The 23,554-nt window shown below is 40.7% G+C and overlaps 1 protein-coding gene across 2 annotated transcripts in view; it reads right to left on the bottom strand.

Annotated features, from left to right (window-relative positions):
* The window catches only part of FBN1 (fibrillin 1), a 152,253-nt gene that overhangs the window by 1,823 nt on the left and 126,876 nt on the right, over positions 1-23,554 (bottom strand). Inside the window, exons 46-66 of one of the 2 annotated variants that reach the window (XM_061446885.1) lie at positions 23,280-23,402; positions 20,490-20,615; positions 19,616-19,732; positions 19,070-19,198; positions 18,742-18,861; positions 18,176-18,301; positions 16,001-16,150; positions 14,119-14,184; positions 13,245-13,361; positions 12,774-12,893; positions 11,032-11,154; positions 10,479-10,610; positions 9,756-9,881; positions 9,005-9,211; positions 8,278-8,403; positions 7,938-8,060; positions 6,911-7,027; positions 6,433-6,561; positions 5,494-5,613; positions 2,142-2,373; positions 956-1,130 (exon numbers count right to left, since the gene is read on the bottom strand). In XM_061446885.1, the coding sequence (XP_061302869.1) occupies positions 956-1,130; positions 2,142-2,373; positions 5,494-5,613; positions 6,433-6,561; positions 6,911-7,027; positions 7,938-8,060; positions 8,278-8,403; positions 9,005-9,211; positions 9,756-9,881; positions 10,479-10,610; positions 11,032-11,154; positions 12,774-12,893; positions 13,245-13,361; positions 14,119-14,184; positions 16,001-16,150; positions 18,176-18,301; positions 18,742-18,861; positions 19,070-19,198; positions 19,616-19,732; positions 20,490-20,615; positions 23,280-23,402 (2,804 nt within the window). Of the gene's footprint in view, positions 1-955; positions 1,131-2,141; positions 2,374-5,493; positions 5,614-6,432; positions 6,562-6,910; positions 7,028-7,937; positions 8,061-8,277; positions 8,404-9,004; positions 9,212-9,755; positions 9,882-10,478; positions 10,611-11,031; positions 11,155-12,773; positions 12,894-13,244; positions 13,362-14,118; positions 14,185-16,000; positions 16,151-18,175; positions 18,302-18,741; positions 18,862-19,069; positions 19,199-19,615; positions 19,733-20,334; positions 20,616-23,279; positions 23,403-23,554 lie in introns of those variants that run through there. The other variant, XM_061446884.1, reaches the window with a different exon arrangement.

Below are 23,554 nucleotides of genomic sequence, written 5' to 3'. Positions count from 1 at the left end.
CAAAATGATGACATTTCAGGCAGCACATCAGCTGTAACATTTTCATTTGGAAAGCAAGGGAAGCTCTAAGTCAAATCCAGCAAATCTGAGACAAATCCAGCACTAATCACAGAATACTGAAACACACTGAAGAAACAGTTTACGACCCCACTCTGCCCAAAATCAAATGTCCACACTCTTCTGGGCAAAAGCACTCTCCTGTCTTCCTGTATTAGCAGAGCACCATGCACTGAGCACCTAATGGGAACAGCTAACAGGATCCCAAATCCCCTGTATTTGTGCGTGAAAAAGCAAGGCCTTCAGCACATACACAGGAGCAAAGGTATGGATGACATTCAGCTCAGGGTAGTGACTGTGTGGCAACATTCTACAAGAGTGCTCAACATCTCTTGATCACATTTAGAATGCAACACACACATTTGCACACCCAGACGTACTTTCACCTGAATAGTCTAGAGACCTGTCATGACCTGCTGCTTCTGTGGTCAGGCCAGAGCAGATCACCTGGAACATCACTGTCACCTTAGAGTGGACAGAGAAGTGAGAATTCAAATGACGATGGACTTGGGAACCCTTCTACAGTTTGCTGAAGTCTGCATGTAAATAATGTGAACCACAAGGTTTTAAATCCAGCCACTTGTGACTGGATGACGGGACTGGGCAATTCTGACTTTAGATTACAAGAAGTGGAAATAAGCCAACATGGGACTGACTCCCCTGGTAATTCAAGGAGTTTGAATTTTGCAAAGGAGGATGACCTTTGCCTAATGACAGTGAACAACTTCAAAAGCCCACACACAGACTGCTCAACATCTAAATCCAGCTCTCCAATGAGCTTTTCTACTTTGTAAGGGGGGTACATTTTTGCTGTGGGATTGTCTCCTGGTGCACCTCCTTTCGAGACTGGCTTTCCCAAGACCACCACAAGCCCCTTCTCCCCAAAAGGGTCAATTACCTCTGCTTCATTTGCAGTTTCATTAGTGCTTCTGCGCTTCCTGCCTCTCTTGGGATAGCCATTGATTTTACATTCATAACAAGCTTCTGGAGAGAGGGAGTTGTCATCTACTTCTCCACTGAGTGAAAGCTCTTGTCCTTGACCTTTGCCTAGCCCCACTCCAGAAACACAGTGTCTGAGGAAGGAAGAAATCCAAAGTTAATTCCAGTGAGACACAGATCTTACCAAAACGTGGACTGGGGTGACTGTGAATATAAATAATAAAGCAATTATGTTGCACTGTTTTCCTAGGAAAATCTGCTGAAGTCAACAGGCAAAACTCTCACTGAATCACAATGCAGCTACCTCTGGTTTCAAGAACCTGGCTCCACGAGGCTTTGCCTAAGAGAGACCTGCCAATATTTAACAGTTTTAAAAACACAGGCTTAAGCTCTGAGAAGTTGTTAGTAATTCCTGTCATCCGACCTGGAACACATTGAAAGAGACCAATTTTCAGAAACTGCTGAAAAAATCTGAAAGGTGAGGTCTTGCCTAATAACCCCAAAGCTTTTAGTCACTTCTGAAATACAAGCCACAAGCTTTCTGCTTTCCATCTGAGTTGCTTGGTCCTACAAGCTGCACAGCCCTAACACTCCCGCTGGGACAACTGAAAATCGGTTTCCTCGATAAAGCAGATATTTATTAAAAAAATGATTCATTTGGAACACAGAAGAATATGGAACACACAAGAACAGAAAAGCGTACAGAACTGCTATTCCAGCCAGTGGGTGAAGCCACTTGTATAATATCATTTGTCTTTGGAGCAGGCAGGGGCCTGGGACTTGTGATACACCACAAATCTCAGCAAGGGGGGTGTGAGCTCCCAGGTGGCAAGCTCAGAGAACTTGGCTGGATGTTGGAGTGTGCAGGAGGGAGGTGAAAGCAGTGGCTTAAAAGAGATGATTGAACCTGGCTGCCCTGACCAAATTCCATTAAGCATTAAAACCATGTTGCTCCCTTCCCTTGGTTACCTTTCCCCTCCCTCATCTCCAAAATCAGCATGTGCACCCAACTCTTGAGCACCTCCACAATCTTATCCCTCTTCTGTTGGTGACAGAACCCCCCTGGTTCTGCTGCTCCACGCTACAGCAAAAGGAGAGGATTATGTCCCTTTTACGTCTGTTAGTTTAAAATGAGAATCCCTTACCCTTGTCCTATTCTGAAGTAACCAGGTGGACATCCACAGACGTAGCCACCTTCTGTATTTGAACAACCATAACTGCATGGGGCTTGTGCAGAACCGCATTCATTGATATCTTGGCAACCTCCACTAAACTGTTCATACTGAAATCCAGTTGGGCACATACATTTATAGCTTCCCAAAGTATTGTGGCAAGATGCTCCTCCACAGATGTGTGCACTGAGGCATTCGTTTTCATCTGGAAAAGAAGCAGAACATACCATACGTTAACTTCTACTCTGAGGTGTAGTCCAACCTACCCCTTCAGAAAGGTTGTGCTCAACTGTTGCTAAACACTCTGTCACATCAGATGGACAGATGGAGAGCAGAGCTTGGCCTCACTTTTGCCTAGGGCAGTGGTCGCTAGGAGATGACTACAACCACACAACAGAGCAACCGTTGGGCTACTCTACAGAAGATATTTCATGCCACGTCAGCTCATGCTCTGGAAAGCAGAGGAGGCAACTTTTTTTTTTGTTCCAGAAACAACTGAGAAGAATAAAACTTTGCATAGCCAACAATCCGGTCCAGTAATCCCATGTTCATAGTGCTGTTCAACGTTAAAGGAAAAGGAGTGAGGAATCAACCTCTGACACCTTTTCCAGGCACTGAAAATCCCTCCCTACACACTCACATTTAAATATGAGGTACAGGTAAGGTACAGGAACAAGCAGTAAAATAAAAATAAAAGCAGCTGTAGATACAAAAGAGTGCCACATTCTGAGCCAGCCCTTTTCCAAACTTCCCAAGAGCAGCACTGTAGGGGTTTGAGGTCAGTTCAGGCTTAGTTACTGTAAATGCCTAGTTTTTTAAATGTAGCTGCTCTGATTTTTTTGTCTGATGTGGCAAATTGGTTTGAAACACTCTGAACACTATTGTTCCCTGATTTCTGTGATAAAGCAACTGCATATGTGCACCGAGTGTGTGTGCACACGTGTAAGAAATGCCATCTGGACACTGTATGGATAAAATGTAAAGCATAGAGCAGCATCTCTGACCAAAGCATCTAAGTTACAGGAGAATAAGCACTAATTCAGAGCATTACTGTCTTTTTCCAAACAATGTGGCTGTTTGTTCTTTGTTTAAATTCAATGCCTGTGCTTCTTGCAGCCTAATTTACAGCATGATGCACTCCGGAATTGCCTGGGCAGGGGATGCAGTCACACACTGCACAAGACATGGGAGGAACCAAAGCATTCTTCAGTGATTATCTAAGTATGTGTTGCAGCAACATCAAAAGTCCCTGAACACTTCATTAAATAAGCTAAAAAAGACACAAACTGTTTGTAGAGCTGGGATTGCCAAGGAATATGAAGGAATTGTCACGGAAAAACCTATTACATGGATTCTTCCCCTGTGGTACACCCAGGAGATCTAGATAAGTATCTTAAGCACATACAGTTACAGATGTTACATTATGAATATGTGGAGACCACAAGGTACTAAAACCTGGGGCTGAATTCTGTGTTACTGAAGCCTGCGGTTTTGCACTTAACTCAAAATGATATTTCAGTATTTTCCATACCTAACACAGAAATTATGTCAACATCATAAATGCATGTTTGGGCCACAGAAAGTTACTGCACCAAGAGGAGATGCTCATTTTAACTCGCTCCACAGCAGCAAGAGTGTGAACGCTGTGCTCTGTAACACACAGCTCTGTTGTGCTCAGCTTCAGTAGGAAGGAGAGACGCTATAAGGACAGAGGAAACAAAGCCTCCTTCCTTCAGTTCTGGGTTTCTGCTGGGCCTGCCTCATGTCCAAAAAGGTGGAAGAAAACCCAGCTGTGGCTCTCAGTGTAATTTTCCCTGGTGATCAGAATTGTGTTGCCGAGGTTGAAGCCTTTCTTTCCATTCGGGAAACACCAGTGCTGGTGCATTCCAAAACTGGTATTCCCTGTATAAAATCTCAATGGTAGCCAATGGGCTCAAAAGCTGGAGTAACAGTGTACACCTCCTTTGGAAATACACTTGGTTAAATGCTATTATCACCCAGGAAGGACTGGAAGCAGCCAAGATGTTTTGTAAAACAGAGCTGCACTTCTTCAGATTCCACAGGGTCCTCCAGCAGCCAGACATGTGGGGCTGTGTTTGTCTCTCTGTTTTTACCTTCCTGCAGATTAAATTCTAATTTAACCCTAAGATCTGCTAGTTTAATTAATACTCAAAACCACGACATGTTTGGGCTCCCTCCTTGTACTCTTACATGTAACAGGCATAGAGTACTGGAGCACAAGCAAGCAAACATCACAGCAAGGACTGCATAAAATGTCATGGGGTTTGGTAAGCACAATTAAAAGCAGAGACCTCCCTAGAGCATGACAGTGATAACAAGCAAAGGCATTTTTATGTTTCTGAAAGCAAAGAAAGCCAAACAAAAGAGTTATGAGGCCCTTTGTTCTCGAAGAGGTCATCAAACACATCTCCGGGTATCCACACAAGACTAGCTTGTATGAAGCCCATTAAATGTGATTAAAAATGACATAACTGTCACTAGAGCAAAATGATTCATGTTTCTCTTGTTTGAATATGCTACATGCCATGTTGTTGAAACATGCAGGGACTCTTCTCATGACTTCTGTAGAGGACCCAGTTCTGCCTGCTCAAGTCATATACAGCATCAATGCTCTGCACATGCAGCCCCATCTATGAGGGCTCAGAGACTTGGGATAGAACCAAGAGCACTGGCATTTGCACTTCTAACTAGAAATGGCCTTTAAGCGATTGTTATAAACTGTATTCCAAAGCTGCAAGGAAGCATCTTTTGACATACAGCAGCAGCTTTGCTCAAATATAACGAATGTTACAGAGAAAAGGCAGCATTCTTCCTCAAGGTGTAATAAGAATGGTAAAAGCACAGATCAAGTAGGATTTTAACAGAATTTTAGATGCTTTGGGCCAGAATTTTCCTTTTATAATTTAACAATCCAAATTTGTGGTTCTGAGCGTGTCAAGTTCAACCCACCATCAGCTCTCAGACAGGACCTGTATCTGAGCAGAGACCGCTGCACGGCCGAGTAAGGCTACTTTTGTTCAGACCACAAAATAGACCAGGAACACAACTTCCCTCAAAGTCAGTACAACTTCCAGCACCCCCATAGGTAATTTTGCACTTAAACACTTGTTGAACCAGGTCACAGGCCATTGGATGCTCCATATCCACTCTGCCTCTCACAGTCGCACACATTTGCAATGAAACTTTGCTGAACATACTAAATTATATTCCGAAAAAGAAAATATGCCAAACTGCACCATTGCCCTTCTTGCTGCTAACAAAGGTCACATTCATTTTAATGTATAGAGTTTAGAAAGTCACTTGCCAACACACTGGTTCCACTGGTAATGCTGGAGATATCCTTGTGGGCAGCTACACCTGTATCCTCCAATTATATTCTGGCAGCCATGCTGACACCGGTGGTTTCCATCACATTCATCAACATCTAAAAAGATGAGTTTGGGGAGAAAAACTCAAATTACGCTACATTTGAAAAGTATGCTACAAATAATCATACTTATTCGTATATCATATACAGAGAGGTATATTTCAGGATCTTCCAAAAACCTGACCAGTGCTGGGAGACCACTTCAAGCCTTCCAGGTTTGGATTTCTGGCTCAACAGCAAGCAACTTAGGGCTAAAAACCACTGAAAGCTCAAATTCAGCCACAATTTTCAGACTTCTTTTCTTTCTTCAATGGAGCAGACAGCACAAAACCATTTGAATAGGGGACCCCCTTAGGTTTTCTTAAGGTTCCCAGCTCCAGAGCAGATAGTCCCTTGCTTTTACCCAGGCACTCAACCCAGGAATCCCGGGATCTAACTTTCCAAAGCAAACCAAACTCTATCTCAGGAGAAGGCCCTATGGACTAGGAGGAATAAAGCCTGCAGGCCTTCAACTGTCTCTCTGGCACTTCAGGACTTCCTGTCCTTGGCAAGTCCCTCAGAAATCCATGCAGGATTCAACAGAAGTTCACTGAACTTACAATGCTTAAACTGAAACATTCCAGGCTAAACTGAAGTCTCTTCAAAAAATACCTGCCCAAATCTTTAGCTGCAATATATCTATTTTTCGAGGCGCATGGAGAGAAATACCACCTTGTTGCTAAATTTCCATACCCCGCTCCCTATCAGTCTACACATGCTTACTCTGTAGGTTTTGGTGCTTACTCCATTGGCCTCTCCTTGGATGACAGTACAGCTGAGAGATCATGATGGAAAGCAAGAGAAGGCCAAGTTAAATGCACTGTGTGTTGTACCTACCTTCACAGCTAAGCCCAGTTTGATCGAGTGAGAAGCCACGTTGACACTCACAGACAAAACTTCCTGGTGTATTCTGGCAAATGCCCTTCGCCCCACATAAATTGATCTCAGTAGCACACTCATTATTGTCTGAAGGGAACAAAAACCTCAGTGTTATTTTTTATTCCTTGTTGTGAAGATGATCATTTAGCAATGCCAACAATGAACAGTCTGTGACAAGAGGTAAAGCAACACCAGTAATGTAACTGTCTTACTGCCCTCTCCATTTTTCACTTTGCACTACAGAAGGAGCGCTTACGTTACCATTACGGAGGGAGGGCCACTTTGCATCTTCTGCTCTGGTGGGACTGGGATCAGAACCTGGCCTGTGTTTCCATCTGGCTTCTCAGAAAGGCAATTTCACCTCCTTGCTACTTTGCTTCTGGAGTAAGAGTCAGTTACTAATCCCAAATATGGGTCTACATTCCACGTCACTTACCAATGCAGGCTGTATGGTGCTGAGTGAATCCAGGAGGACATTTACAAGTGAAACCACCAATAGTGTTGACGCAAAGGAACTGGCAGTTGTGCTGCTTTGTTGCACATTCATCAAGATCTAAAATACCCAAGAAAACACCTTTAACTTATGTTCCCTGTGGAGTATCTGAGAGTTCAGCTGGACTTGGAGACAAGTAATTGCATATAAAAAAACCCAATTCAAATAAAGGCTTTTGAATCTACATCTCACTTTCCACAGTGGCTTCCAGTTCCTCTCACATGAAGCCCCACATGTAATGGATGGGACTTTGGAGCTACACCAGTGTCCATGCTAACGGTGGGTTACGCACACTGCTCTCATCTCTCTGAAAGATGCTGTTACATATGTTTGCTCTTACTGTAGTCAATAAATGGGAAATCACCATCTTCAAGAGAAGCAGTGGCAGACTGCAAAACAGTATTGCACCGAAGCATGCTATTACCCCAAAAGAATTTCCCATGCTAAGATCAGAATTGCTGCTCTAATTTGTGCGGTTTCAGTCAGATCTTTGCTACCAAAAAAAAAAAATAAATTAAATTATAATGAATATTTCAAAATCCCTCCTGCACTGCTGTCCCTTATTCAGCATGCTGCAGAGGTAGCAAGTTAAAACTCTACTGATGCTGGACAATGAACTGCAAACCATGCTCATCTTTGCATATATTAGGATACATATATCACTGAAAAATACAACTTAAACCAACATGCTTACCAAAATAAGACCAATCACATATACTATTGGTTACAAAGTCTTTTAAGATCAGCTGCCATCAGCCTGCAAAAATTCCTGTGGATCTGTTGTTCATCCAGATTATCAAAGAACTAAATGAAACATCAGTTCCATCCTGTGCAGGCCAATTCCACTGTCTTTAGTGGAAATAAAGACAGTGGAATCAATAAAACAGATTTACATCATTTAAATGTCCTTGGATTGGCATTTGCTGTGAAGCACAGAGTTTCTGCAGTAAATTATTTTCTTGATTTTTACCTTTGCAGCTTCTCCCATCTTCTTGGAGGATGTACCCTTTTGGACATGAACACTGGAAGCTCCCCTCTGTGTTTTTACAGATGAAATTGCAAGGTTTGGGGGACTCATTACATTCATTCAGATCTAGAAGATGCAAAACCAGATACTTCAGTGCTGATAACCAATAGTTATGATAATGTTTTTCAAAATGCTCAGGAGATATCAGAAGGAAATAAAAATTCACAAAGCATTCTAAAGAATGACATTTCATTTTCTCATTTTTCAAAAGCTCTGTATTTCCTTCTTCAAATCATCTCTTGGTAATAAACTTTATACACATACACCATAATGAAAAACCTACCTATGCAAAGAGTGCCAGTTATATCTGTAGTATAGCCAAGGTTGCAATGACAACGATAAGATCCCCTCTCATTGATGCATTCTCCATTACGGCAGACATCATGAATAACCTTGCACTCATCAATATCTGCAAGGAAATGAGGGTTAGTTCACGATGGAACAAGAACTGATTTTATATAGCTTCAATAGATTGCTGTGACCTGACACAAAAAAAAAAACCATATTGTATATAAAATTTAAAAAAAATACAATAAATAATGAAATACTGCACAGATGCAGGAGAAATACTAAGTGGGAAAATAGCATTAATCTAACTTTCGAACGAAATGAACAAGCCTTAAGTGGAAGCGAACAACTGGAGCTGATCATGTGCTAGCCACCGTCAATCAAACATCACTTTGCTATCATATACAGAAAGAGCTCTTAATCTGTACCTACAACATACTTAAATGTGAGAATGCAAATTCTCACTCAAGTGCATGTCAATCAACTGGCATGCAAAATATGTATCTGCTGAGTTGGGATGGATGTTTTGTCATCCAGGGCCTTTGGCTATGTACCCTCCTCCCAAAGGACTGTATTCTCTCAACATGAAAACTCTCAGAACATTTCGACTGATATCCAAAATAGTTAGGACCTCATAGTGTGTAAATATGCAAAAAGAAAGTTTATAATTTATCACCTAATTTGGAATTGTTTAAGAGAGCCGTTAACACAGAAGTCAGTACCTGCTCCATTAGACATGTATCCTCGGCCATGAGGGCAAAGCTTCTTGAAGGCCACAGTGCCTGGGAAGGGGCAGACCTCACAGTTTTGCCCCCAGCCTCGGCCACCATCGCAGCAGCATTCAGACTTGGTGACAGAGTTCCTGCTGCTTGATCCGATTTGACACATACTTTGTAAGACTTCAGTGAAGCAGTAGCCCTCCCTGTTGTCTGGAAAACAAATTATGCATCAGGGAGAATCCTAATGGTGACGACCTCCAAAGGGTCATGAGATATTAGGAATTTAGTTAGAAATATAAAAGAAAGGGCATACTTCACCCTGGGATTGTGGAACTGAGAGTGAAAGACTACCAGCAGTAAGAAAGAGAGCACGATGTCTAAGGGAAACAAAGACAGGAAATTTAACAAAAGCTGGGAGACAAGTTACATATGCTTATAAAGATACATTTCTGTTCAAGACCAGAGGAAAAGGACTGGCTGAAAATCAGGACCAAAGACAAGGAAGAGCAATTCCCGGCTGACTGAAACCACCGACAGCTTTCACAGCAAATCAACACAAGAGGCTGACTGAAGCAGGCACACGGTTAGTATGGGAAGAATGAACTCGCAGGAGGGCACCTACTTACAAAGGCTCCTTCCTAAAAGCAAGTAAATTCAAGAGCATGTTTACTCACTATCCAGTTCTAAATCCAATTTCAACCACAATTTCTACTGTCAAAGGGATAGCTCATTAGGGTGTCACTGTGTGACTTACCAAGGCATTCGTTCTGGGTGTCACTGGCAGTGAATCCCTCGTTGCATTCGCATCTGTAACTTCCCACTGTGTTCACACAACGACCATTCTCACAGATCCCAGGTTTGGTCTGACATTCGTTCTCATCTGTGTTTTTGAAACGATACGACAAAAATCAAGTCCATTACTGGATTCATACAGGTGAGAGAGGTTTGTATGGAGCTGTGCTTTTTTGGCTGGTTAAACCTGCATATATTTTTTTTTAAAGAAAAGTCTTGTATTCAGTTTTCAGAGGCAAGATGACTATCTTGTTACTTCTTTTGACCATCTTGTTACTACCTTTTGTCTGAAATATATTCCTCACTGGTTCTCAACATTTTTCATAGTTACAGCTGCACTGCTGAATGCCATCCAAAGTTTAAAAACAATTCTGTTCTACTCTCATTCATGCTAGCAGAGATAAAAAGCTTACAGCAAGGGGCTGATTTCTCTGCTTCCTTCATTCCAAGCAACTCAGCAGCAGCACAGACTGTAAAGACAGCTACACCCAGATTTTCTACTTACTGCCCACATGTGCACACCTGAACAGCAAAGCAAAGCATGTACACAGCACCAGTAGATGCATTACACTGGTAGTTGTGTAATTCTTCCCCTGAGTTCCTTAACACTTTGTTAAATGTAAAAATTTCAGCTCTGCTGAGGAACTGTGTGTTTCAAGAGCTTCAACACTTCAGTGTCACTTACCTATACAGCCTTCCCCATCTGGTCTGCGCTGATAACCTGGTCCACAGATACACATATAGGTGCCAATTAGGTTTTTGCACTCCATCTGTTTTGAGTCACAGTCATGAATTCCTTCTTCACACTCATTCTGATCTAAAACATAAGGTTTAGACTTCATTATATAGAGGGATGATCCTGGAAATTCACAACAGTAAATTCTGACTTTGGAATCTCAATCATAAACTCTATACGCACTTTTATTGTGCTAAACTAATCATCAGATATCCTACCCTAGAGCAAACCAATTTCTCCCAAATGCCCATTTTCAGGGCAAAACAAAACCGTATCATCTGATATGACCTCATTTTATGCAGATGTATAAATTTACGGGTAGGACAGGGCTAATACAATCAACTGCATAATGCAAACCATAGAATTTCATCCCAAATTCTTTCTGACTCAGTTACTTCCTGGGATTAAAACTCTGGCCCCAAAGTGTAGTGAGTCAGAGACCTACCCCTGCAGGAACTTGAAATCATTATCTCTAACTGTGAGGGTCTGGTAGGAGCTTTACCTCTGCACATTCTCCGGTCCTCGCGCAGAACATATCCCGCGGGGCACTTGCATTCGTAGGATCCAAAAGTGTTCACGCAGCGGAAAGCACAAAGCAGAGGGTTCTGAATGCACTCGTTGACATCTGGATTTGGAGAGACAAAGACCATGGGGGAAGTGAAACATGCTTTTGTAGAACTCAGCAGACTTGAGTGCACAGGCTTCACATATGGGCAGTTCCACAGATCCCCCGGTGAGGGCTTCATTTTAATAGCTAGGGACCCATGGTTCTGTTCCTTGTGGATTTCTGCAGAGGAGCAGGCACCAGGCATGCCAGGATGCTTCCACAGTTACCTGAAGTTTCAATATCTTCAACAGCAAGCAGCCAATGGAAATAATTTCCAGATCCATGCTGCTAGCAGAGTCTCTTCAGTTCAAATTGCATCTTTTCCACATCCCGCCTCTGGTTTTATGACTGGTTATTTTTAAATTCTAGATACACTAATTCAGCTTCTTCATAAACTGAATTCCATAAAACAATATCCTTCGTAGAAACATTATTTTGAAGCCCATTTACATGTGCTCTGGGCTACTTGAGTAATTACTGCTATATAATGATGTTTATGCACTCTGCTAACTCCTCCCCTGCAATTTGAGCTTTTACCCAAATTCCACAGGGAAGTGAATGAAGCTCTAACTGAATATAAAACTAATGCAAGCTGATGCAAAAGTAGAAGCCTTCATTTGTATGGGATTGCAAACAAATAGATTGTGGCAGATAATTTAAGAACAGCTGTGTCAGGTCAGAGAAGAGTGTCAGAACGTCCTAGGACATTCTCCTCTCTCTGGTTGTAACAGGAGACGAGTATTGAAAAAGCTCCATACCATGTATGCAAAGATCTCTCCCCTGATAAAGCCTCTCAATTTAAGGACTTCCACAGCCAAAAGCCACAACCAAACTATCAAGTTTGATTTCCACTGATGGATTCCCACACAAATTTGTACAATCTCTTTCTGGGTCAATTTATACTTGCGGCCTCACTAATATTCTGCAGCAGAGAGTTCCACAACTTCTGTAAGTACTATGAATATAAAAATGTTTGCTTTGGTTTGTCTAACATGTTCCCTCTATTTCTGGTACCTTTACCACTTGTGGCTTTATAAATTTGAATCATATATCTCTTCAACCACATTTTCCACCCTGAAAAATTCTCCCATCTTTGTTACTCCTCCCCTTCTTTGTGCATTTTTAAATTTTTATTTTTGAAATGAGAGACCAAAATGTAAAAAATATTCAACCTGTGGGTGCTGTGGTAGTTGTCTAGCACTGTATTTGTATTTTCTAGTTTGTTTCCTGTTTCTTTCCTAACAAACTCAAGCAGCCCATTTTCTATTTTCACCATCACTTCACACTCTTCACTCAAAGGTCATCCAGGAGGTGAGCAAAAACCACACACATAATAAGCTGCATTTCTGGGGACTGTTCTGGAGAGACTGTACCCCAACATGCTCCTCTCCAAGCAGTCCCTTAGCAGATACCACCTGAAATCCTGTTCACCCAATCTCCAGGTAGAAAAAGGAACCACAGCTTAAGATGGATACAGGAAGGAGGAATCTATTTTTCTATTTCAGATAAAGATGTATTGTTCCCAATGTCTGTATTTTTCTTTTTAAGCTGTTTTACTCTCTCAGTTGTTTCTGAAATCAAGAGAGTGTTTCAGCACACAACTACAACAACAGTCCTTTAACACATGGGAGTCTCACCTTCACAAGTCATCATTGGTCCAGGCTCAAATCCCTCAACACAGGTGCATTCAAAACCTCCCACCACATTCCTGCAAGTTCCGTTTCCACATGGGTTTCCAACAGCACATTCATCAGTATCTGCAAGCAGTTAGATCAAGGCAAGGATACATGGTTATACTCAAACAAAAAGGTATAAAACCTATTCCGCTGATGTACAACCAGGAAAATACAAAATCCAAGAACTCACCTAAGTACTGAATTAGTCACAGACTCAGCATAATTTGGGATTGCTAGAGGTTAGCTGGGTCAAAATCTCAGCCAGAGCAGGACCACTTTGGAACAGATTAGTCAGGGCCTGCCTTGTCAAGTTTTAAGCACCAGCAGCGATGGAGACTCCACAGCATTGGAGTAATGTAACCCCACTGCTCCTTACTCCATGTTTAGCATTCAGGAGATTCTTTAAAATGGGAGATGAACAGCTATACTTACCTACACACTGAGCTCCTTGTAGGATGTAACCATATGGACATTCACAGCGGAAAGACCCATCTGTGTTGATACACTGACCAAATCTACAGTTATCTGGATCAAGGCACTCGTCCACATCTTAACCAGAAACATAAACAACACAGTAAGTGCAACTGATTTCACGTGCTTCTAGACTTTTTTCAAAGAACAAGTGTTGTTCCAGTGAGAAATGTTCCTGAGATCACAAAAAAAAACCCTACTATTTGAATTCTGATGTATTAGGTTTAGGACACAGAATCTGCCTTGCAGGCCAGCTTTCAATATGCAGAAAACAAACTGATTTTAAATGTCAGATAAAAAAACTCTCCAACTGGGGTTACAGGGAGAGGAGTAGATATGAAAAGCAGTAGTCATCCAGCGCTCCTTAAATGAAAGCTTTTGCCAATACGGCTGAAGTGCTGTTTGTCTTGGGAGAGAACAGAATGTACTGAAGGGATCTGGGAAACTGCGGTTTGCACTTCTGGAGGATTAAAACCATTTAGTGTAAACAGGCTACACAGATTGTATAAAGAAAAGACAGGTACGCTATGTGATCATTCTCTAGATAATTCTCTACATAAATTTCCTAGTAAGTCTGCTCAGCATAAATTAAAGTGCCAAATATACTACACTAAAAGAAGTTTAATTTATGAGAGCTGAGATATTCAAGATTGAAGTAAAAATTGGTATGAATAATTGGAAAAAAAAAAAAAAAAAGAGCATATATGAGTTTCCACAGTTCATGACTTCTAGAAATAGCTGCAGAGGTGTTACTCTCAACTAAAATGGAGAATGGCTTATGGGTAGAAAATGGCATACTGATGCAACAACAGCATTGCACAGCTCAAGCACTTACCCAGTCTTGCATCACCAGGTCCAACGAGGATGCCAATTCCAAATGGACAAATCTGTCTGAATGCCTCTGTTACAAAAAAAATTAAAATATCAAACCATACCTTGGTGATCAGAACTATTCATGAGCTACACAAGTAACCACTGACACCAATTCATCCTCCTCACGTTCAATTCCTGACAGACGGGATGTAAATATATAAACTTATAGTAGTCACCAGTTGGTGGCTCCTTCAAGCATGTCAATCTCTACTTCTAGAATAACTAATACGTTTTACTATAGGTAGGCTGAGAGTAGAATTTCTAGGTTCAGCTTACAGCGAAGTCACCACTCAATTTCCCAATCCACAAGATTTTCTGTGTGGTTTTTGAAGATTTAAAGATGATGTAAGTCTTTTGAGAACAAGACATTCTTTATGTTTTGTTGCAGAAAGCACGTACTTCCTTACCTGTGCAAATCACCTGCTATATTCTTGACATTAGAATAAATAAGAAATCCTAAATTTCCACTCTGCTGGACCAAAATGTGACAGGGATACTTTTTTACAGTGCAGCATTACAGTGCAGCCATAAACATAACATTACACTCTCTTTAGTTGAAATACATTAGCTGATCTTTGCTGAGGCAGAACAAAATAGAACTAAATGTAGACACACACCTGCACTGAAAGTGTCATGCACTGCTAGACTCTGAGTGGGGACCTGCCTGCTGCTCAAGCCTTCAGAAGAAGACTCAGGTGGCAAATGTGCTTGAGCTTTTACCAGCCTGCACCCAGACAGCACTTGATGGAGAACATGTGTGAGACAACAACTGTGTATTTTAGTTTTTTTCAAGAAATAATTCCACTGCTCATGACTTGCCAAGACATAAATTTCCCAGACTCAGACAATTTAAAGCTATTTCTTTACTAAAAGATGAGAAAAATGACCTTGACATCATCCTTTGAGAACTGTTTGGACAGTAAAAAATATAGGTGCTGATACTTCAAGGAAATGCTTTTGCAATTGACTTGCTCCAGGGCAACAAAATGAAACATGCACAAGCAATAGGCATGGGAGAAATATTGCAACTGACACATCTGATTCTCTTTCCTTCTCTTGGCTTTTGTAAGGATTGTCTGCAGAACTTCTACATCTACTTATTAATTAAATTAACTGCATTAATGTATTGCTGAAACCAGTAACGCTGTTAACCAGAATTGTCAGCATGAATTAAAGTCCATTCAGCAAATTGTACCATGATGGTACAAAGGCCTGTTGACTTGCTTGGTGCCTAGTTACTCAGTCTTACAAAGGGTACTAACAAAGGAAAGTATTTCTTTAGCAACAGCCTAGGGAGACTTTCCCTCATCAAGGCCTGTATTTTGTCACTCTCTTCTATTTTTGCAAGTCATTCATATTAATAAGATTGCAAATTTAGGTTTTTTTTTAATTACAAAATGTAGTCACAAATGTAACAGGGAGATTCAGACATGGATATAGTTTGACTGCTATCTTTTTTTACATTAGATTTTGTGTTTATGGTACCCCTTCCTACACTGATTTGCAATTAGATGAATTCCATTTATGTCTTGCAGGTATTTCCACCCACAGCCTATCAAGGACCTACTTGCTACTTCCTGCTTTCTGTATGTGACACCTCCAGAGCAAAATACTCAGCTCCTAGTCATACTAAGAAACCTACAAGCAAACAACGAATAGACCTGAGACTGGACAATGCAAGGAATATGTTTTTTGAGACTGCAGTGGCCTCTGCTTTACAGATGACAATTGTTAAACACCTCCACAAAGTTATTTTTCCTAATTCCTTCTTATAAGAATCCCAATCTTCTTTCAGTTATGAGAGGCTCTCACGACAGTAAGGTAGCCTAGTCAATAAAACGCACCATCTGCTTCCTCTGGGCAGAGTTCACAGGGATCTCCCCATCCCTGTCCCTTTAAGGCACAGCAACACTCTTGTTTGGAATGGTTTCGAGACTTCGGCACAGAACATTTTCCGTCTTCAAATTTGGTAAAGCAGTAACTCACTCTCAGATCTGCACAGAGAAAAACTCATTAGGAGCAGTTAGGGTGACTTTGGCAGAGTTTTCACTTAGAGATGTTAACTGCAAAATTACAGGACACTCCTCCCTCCTCCCCAGACACCAAGCTTCCACCTGAGTCCATCAGGACAGAGCATTATTGTCCCTGACTGGAGAAGATCTGGAGACAGAGGGGAGCTTCCTACCTCAGAAAAGGAAAGCAATGGAAAAGTCATAGAAAAGGACGAGTTTTTCTCTTTTTTTCTAACAGAGATGGAAGGGCTGTACTCCCCCTCTCTTCACCTCACTCCTCTTTGTAAAAGCTGAATATTGGCTTAATTTATTTATATTTCATTATTAGTAAGAATCACTTGAGTCAAGAGATTTTAATCAACTTGCAATGTTAATACTGTGTAGTGTTAAAATAAGAAGCAATTTTCAATAGCTTTTTTCCTTCCTCATTCTTCCCTGAGGCACACACAAAGAAAACTGGCCCAGTGGCACTATATTTTACTTCCTTAAGCTGGGTAACCAGGATGCTGGAGCAGAGCTGAGATCACAGACCACAAGCATCCAGCAGGCAAAGAGCTGGCAGCTCCCTGTGTTGGCAGGGGAACAGCAACAGGGCAGTTGTGGAAGCAGCTGCTCATCCAGTTTTCCGGCTGCAGCATCAATGCTGGGCAATGTCCAGATTCTACAGAAGTACGAGGTAATTGAAGTTCTAAACAAAACTTGGTTTGGCTTGAGATACTTGGAAAAAAAAAAACCTAAACCAAGAAAACAACCAGTCTTCTCCAGGGGATGGGGAGAAGCCCACTTACACTTCATACACCCAAGCATGCATTTTCCTCTGACATTACGTGTAAACAAAAGTCTGTTTTCATAAAGGAGAAGATCAGGCTGCATCCTTTTTTATGATTTTGTTTCTTGGGGGGCGGGTATTTTGTGATTTTGTTTTTTCCCTTACCTGAAGAAAACACCACCCTCAAACTGAAGAAACCTCATTTATACAAGCTACAAAAGCACAGCTAAACCAGCTATGCTGCTTTCTTGAAGTTGAGTGAAGTAGCTGTGCCAAACTGTATGGTGGTTTGGAGACTTGGATGAACATTTACTGCAGGTTGGATTCATTTTTACCAAAACCACAGTTTCATTTAGCCCACTGTGAAGTGAAGAATTCACTATGGTGTCAACATGCATCACTGTTCTGTGCCAAGCATAACTACAGAGGTCCTTATAAAGGTCTTACTCATCAGTGATTCCCACTGTGCACACTGCGTATAGGACATTTAATGATGTATCTATTTAATTATTTCCAAAGTCTTTAAAATAACTACATAATTGGCGATGCTTATTCTCTATCCACAAAATAAACTAACCTGTGGATTTTCATTACAACATGTTCGGCTTCTAGCATCTGATCTCTGTCTTAGTGCCCATGTTTAGACTCTGAACAGTCTATGTGGTAATCCAGGAGCCAAAATGAGCTTCAGACTTTTCTAAGCAGATGAGAGCTTATTGTCCACACAATACTGTTTGCAAATTTTTTCCACTGATCTTTTTTCCAGCCACACACTTGTGGAGAGGAATGGCATATAACAAGTGTTATGGTGAATTTGATAAGTGCTGAGAACAGCCTTATTCCTGGAAATGCTGCCTTTAGCAGTGCACTGCAGTAGTCTCCTGCCTGTGTTTGTGGTCCACCTCCATATAAGACCTGTCAAGTCTATACAGAGTCCAAGTAGCCTCAACATTTCTTTCAGTGGTGCAAGAAAGGGCTGAAGGGCAACGCAATTTCCTCACTTAACCTGGTACATTTAACATTATCTTCACCCCTTTTATTGCAATGTTCTCTTTAATGACTAACAGATGTTAGGGCAAGACAGAACCTGGCCCCAACTAAAGTATTATCATGTTTTCCTTGTGAAAAACACTGTTTGAGCCCAGAGTCTCCTTGTTATATTAGAAACAGACAGCTAATAAGGCTTTTATAAAACAGCAAACAAATTTTCAAATGCCAGAAAATAGGAATGAACTTACCTTGGCATCGCCTTCCTGTGGAAGACAACACAAAGCCTTCTGGACACAGACATTTGAAACTGCCTGGAGTGTTGCTGCATGTGCCCAGGGCACAAATTTCTGGCTGTTCCACACACTCATCAATGTCTATAAGAAAAGTAATTAAAGAGATGAGAAATGTTTACACTGGCAGCTGTACTACCTAAAATGTAACCTTACATCATCACTGATATCTAACATATTTGACAAACAGAAAGGTAAAAAAAAAAAAGGAACAGACAGAAAGAGGAACAAGAAATCCAGGTGCAAAATCTAGGGTTAGTTTTCAAATCCTCACGCAGTGGTCAAACATCAGCAATGTATCATCAACCAAAAAATCTGGGATTAGATTTTTCTTGGGATCAAATAGCATAGTTCTGGTTCAAATAAAAATTGGAGACTTTTTCTGGGAAGTGAGTGACTTATTAGTGGCTACAGTTCAGTACTGTACACTGCCACAAAAGACATTATTTATGTTTAGAAGCAGAGGAAAGTGGCAACAACTGGAAGTAGCTAGGGAAAGGACAGGAGGATTGTTCTGTACATACCTTCACATTTGTCATTCTGCAGAACGTATCCAGGAGGACAGATACATCTGAATGACCCATCCAAGTTCTGACATGTGCCTGGTGAGCATTTTCCAGGATCCAATGCACACTCATTGACATCTAAAAGAAAAGATGGACAGTTCATTTGAGATAATAGCTGTTAACTTCTAAGGAGCAGAAGAGTGCTTTTCTCATTCTATTGTCACTGTTTTCTTCTGCTAGGTACAACGATGACAGTGCGACGGTTCTCTCTGACCTCTTCTTCTGTTTTACTAAGAACATATCCATAAGGTTTCCTGCACTTTCTACCCTAAAAGAAAGCACTCACCAATACAAGTCCTTCCATCCAGAGCCACCTCATAGCCATCATTGCAAAGACATTGGAAGGATCCGATTGTATTCACACACTGACCATTCCTGCAGAGCATTCCATTTCCACTTGCACATTCGTCCACATCTAAGAAAGATAATGTTGAAAGATATATAAGAAACCTGCAGCAAGCGGAATTTGGTAGGTGAGACTTCTGTTTTGACTATATCGGCACAGTAGCTGATAATACATAAACAATCCCCCGTTTCAAAAGCAAGTGAGGGGAAAAAAAAACACCTCTGCTGGTCTATGTTGTAAAACTGCCAAAGCAATACTAAAAACAGGAATGGCATATATCACATGCACACATTTAAATGGCTACAGAAAGTGAGCCGTGAATAATCAAAGAGGCCTTCTCAGACCGAAGAAATAGTTTTTTGCCTTTAATCCTGCAGACATGCAAGGTGCGATCCTAACTTAGTAGAGAAGATGTCGCTAGTGGTAATTTCATTAGAAGCAGAAAGTCTTAGAAACAGGTAACTTGTCTCAGCCAGCACTCCTTACCTATACAGTCATTGTTGTGTGAGAGGATGAACCCTAAGTTGCAGCGGCAGTTGAAAGAGCCAATGGTGTTTCTGCAGGTTCCATTGCCGCAGGCATCCCTCTCACACTCATTTATATCTACAAAGGAGAAAAAAACAAGCAGCAAGAATTTTAATTACTGATGAAGAAAGGAAAGTCTGTAGCTATCCCACTGCCAACACTGAAGGGAAAAAGGTTGCCATTCTCCCCAGGATTTTACATAGGCTTACACACTTGCTATTAACATCTACAAAAATAATCAAGGGTCCAACAGTAATTTATCAAACTGTAGCTCCTCTCTAGCCCTTCCCAAAGTAAGTCTAAGCTATCTTTAACAATAAGCATTCTGAAATCTCATCTTGCTCAGACAACAGACGCTATGCTAACAGCTGTGAATAGGTTAAATACAGAATCTCCTTTATAAAGATTACTGTTTCTGAAAAGGGCACATTTCTAGCAAGAAATCTATCTTTCACTTACTCTGTTAACAAGTAGTCTGTATACAATTGCTGTATTGCAATATTCATCTATTAAATTTCTTGCTTAAAGGAATAATTGAGACAAGATGGTTCAGAAAATTTGAAGAATGGAACATTTTCCTGAAAAGTAAAAGCATTAGCTGTTCATTTGACAGGAGATGTATTTTTAAAGGTTCACTCCACTGTAATGAGATGTTCATCATTCACTATCAGTTCCTATCATCTCTTAATTGCCACCTATTGGTGTTTCCACACCTTTGCTGGTAGTAAATGGCTCACAATCTCAATTCTTGTAATGCAACTCCTTATGACAGAGAAGACAGACTTAGTAACTATCTTAAGGGAAGCCAAAGTACAGCTTAATTTGATATACTTGCCTACACACATTGTTCTGTCATCATTGGTCTTGAAACCATTGTGACAAATGCAGTAGAAGCTTCCAACAGTGTCAATACACTGCCCGTGGCTGCAGATATTGGGAATTTCTTGACATTCATTCCGATCTGAAAAAGAAGAGGCACAGTGGAAGTTAAGGTCTCTAAACTGCAGGGCTGGAAAGATGTAGGAGCAACAGCCATGACAGAATCAGTGCACAGCCCTAATTTAAAATAGTATTTTTAATTTACAAAAGCATTACTAAGTTAATACCAGAAAAGGGGTTATTTGCTTGTAAATTATCTTTTATATTTGTGAGGCTGAAAGAAATTTAGCATAAAAATCGTATTTACCAAAACCAAATTCTTACTTGAGGGAAAGTGCATTACCATGGCTTTCGAAAGTAGAATTAGTGGCATGAAGATTTCTGAGTGCTCTACATTGCAGTAGATAAGAAAGCCACATACAAATCATAGTTTGCATCCTTCTCATGAAAGCAACTTCTTGCCTTCAGCTACATTTGATTATAGCAGAAATTGCTTGATTACCTCACAGAAATCACACAAAACAGAAAGGAAGATGAATGCCACACTTTTCTGATTAAGCTTACAGAGAGATAAAATGCATTGTAGATTATCTACTCATTGTGCAGGATCAAACAACAAGAAGAGTTACTGTTATACAGATTCATAAAATGATCTGCCAACATCAAACACTCAACTGCATGATTCTGCAAGAGAGATGGGGAAAGCTATCCTGCCAGCATGTGATATGCTGCCTTATGATTGGCAGGGCATCTATTACACTTGTTTAACAGCTGACTGCTTCCTGCTACAAGTGCTTTCAGGCAGAATCCAGGACGATTTTCCTCGTGAAAAATTAGAAACATGAATCAAATGAGGTATTTCTGTTGACCTCATTGCCAGCAAAAGCTGCTTTGATTCAATAGGCTTCCTGGCATTTTGTCTGCTGCAGCTCCAAAATACAAGAACTGAGGTGCTGCCATAAGCCTGTATTAGAATTGATTAGATTTACTACTTCTCTACACGCTACTTGGCACATGGATAATCCTGATGGCCTCTATTGCCAGTATTACTATACCTCAGCTGGGGCCACTAGTAACACACTTTGGATGGGTGTTCACTGTGGACCAAGGTCTCCCAATGTTAATGATACTGCTGCTAATTAGAGTCTAAAGGAGGCAGAAAGGAAACCATGCTGTCTTAAGAACTCCTAATCATCACAGCTCAGGAAAGTTAGAGTTGAAAGAAATACTAGAACTCTCTTTGGTGCTCTGTAGGCATGGATTAAAGTCCAAGGGAAAAGTCACTTCTGTTAGAATAAATAAAGAACACAGCAACTTTTTGAAAATTTGGGAGGCAGAATTGCCTTAAGTGCCAAAAAAGGGTTTATATGAAAAAGTACTATACCACAATAGATAGCACCAGAAGAACACTATTTTGATAGTAATATAAATGCACTACTCGTAGTACTAGTGGCTGTGATACATCAGTTTTGGTAACATAAGTTGTAACTACTGGAGTGTGATCAATCTGCATGCAGTAACATAACTGATTTAGCACTGCAAGGTGCTTAGCACTCTGCTCTCAGCAGAGGGCTGGGAATTTCCTTCCCTTGCTAGATCAAGTACTTTATCAACTACTTTTATTTTAACTCTAATTGTGTGACTTTATTTTCACTAAGTATAAAATAAGAGCAAAATACAGGGAAGTATTACTGTTTGTGCCAATTCATGTGTAGTATTGTAACCCATATCAGAACCTTCCCTGGCTCTTCCTGTACTGCTGTAACGAACCCATAACAACAATTGCATTAGGAACATATTGAATATTTACATGTGCCATTGCATAGCTTAACAAAACAAAGTTTTAGTTCTCATAGTAGTGCTCTGGTTGCTCCTACACCCTTTTCCCTAAAGGGTCACATGAAACAATGAAAAACTGTACTGCAGGGAAAAGTACACTTCCTAAAACCCAAGTACTCAGAAGCAAAAACCCAAGGAAAATGTTACCAGTTCCCATTGTAATTATTATTTTGTTCGGAAATATATATAGTATTTACAGCTGCTTGGCCCACAGCAGTCTTTATTATCTCTGTAATTCTTCAAGTAATCAAGATAACATGAATGCCTCTTTGGACTACAATATTATAAGAAAAGCAAATAGATTAGAGAACTGCAGTCCCACTGAGTGGGACTCAGTGAGACTTTAAAAATAATGTTCAGGGGGCTGTTGAAAGCCACTTAAAAGTTAGAAAGTTTAACAATAAGCTTTTTAAGCTGCTTATTGCATATGGGCTAGCAAATAAGTCCACTTTATCAGCAGAGACCCCAGAAAGCAGCAAAGTATTTGTAAAAATACAAGTGGCAAAAAATTTACTAAAACACATCTAGTAAATTATAAGAAAACCCAAAGAATTTATAGAGAGAAAGGTCCCTGTCAGGACCACAGCTGAATTTTAAGTGTCAGAAAATAGTCAAAAGGCAGGGAATCATTTCATCTTTCTTCCCTAGACGTGATATGGGCTAAAGAAAAATGCCTGTAGTTGATAGATAAAGTGGAAGACAAACGTCTTCTCCGGTGATTTAACTGTCATTTATGCTTCTGTGGGATGGGTCCATTAGTCTTCTGGGAATTACCAGAATGTTTATGGGATGCCCTAAAAGGCTTTACAAGGAGGGTTCCTGGAGCCCAGATCATCTGGTATACCATCTTTCTGAAGGGACTTTTAAAATCTACTACTTTTTGCACAGTCACACCAGAAGTACTCACCAGTGCAGCGGCCAGTTGATGTGAACCTATAGCCAGGTTTACAGTCACACCGGTAGCTACCAGCTGTGTTGACACATTCTGCATTTTGCTGACACACTGGTCCATTTTGGCATTCATCAATATCTGTCAATACAAAAAGGGAATTGGATTGTTATAGTAAGCTGACACAAGAAAGACATCAAACCACTTCAGTTTTAGTGTAGGAGTATTACCTTACCCTGACGGAGAAATTTCTTTCTAATTTTGGTAAACAAAAAAACCAACCAACCAAACAC

The sequence above is a fragment of the Pezoporus flaviventris genome, unplaced genomic scaffold (genome assembly GCF_033815535.1).
Source record: "Pezoporus flaviventris isolate CSIRO_AGI_PZ_B2104156 unplaced genomic scaffold, CSIRO_AGI_Pfla_v1 ptg000006l, whole genome shotgun sequence".
Lineage (NCBI taxonomy): Eukaryota > Metazoa > Chordata > Aves > Psittaciformes > Psittacidae > Pezoporus > Pezoporus flaviventris.
The sequence above is the reverse complement of the archived record's forward strand: the minus strand, read 5'-3'. Positions and strand labels throughout refer to the sequence as shown.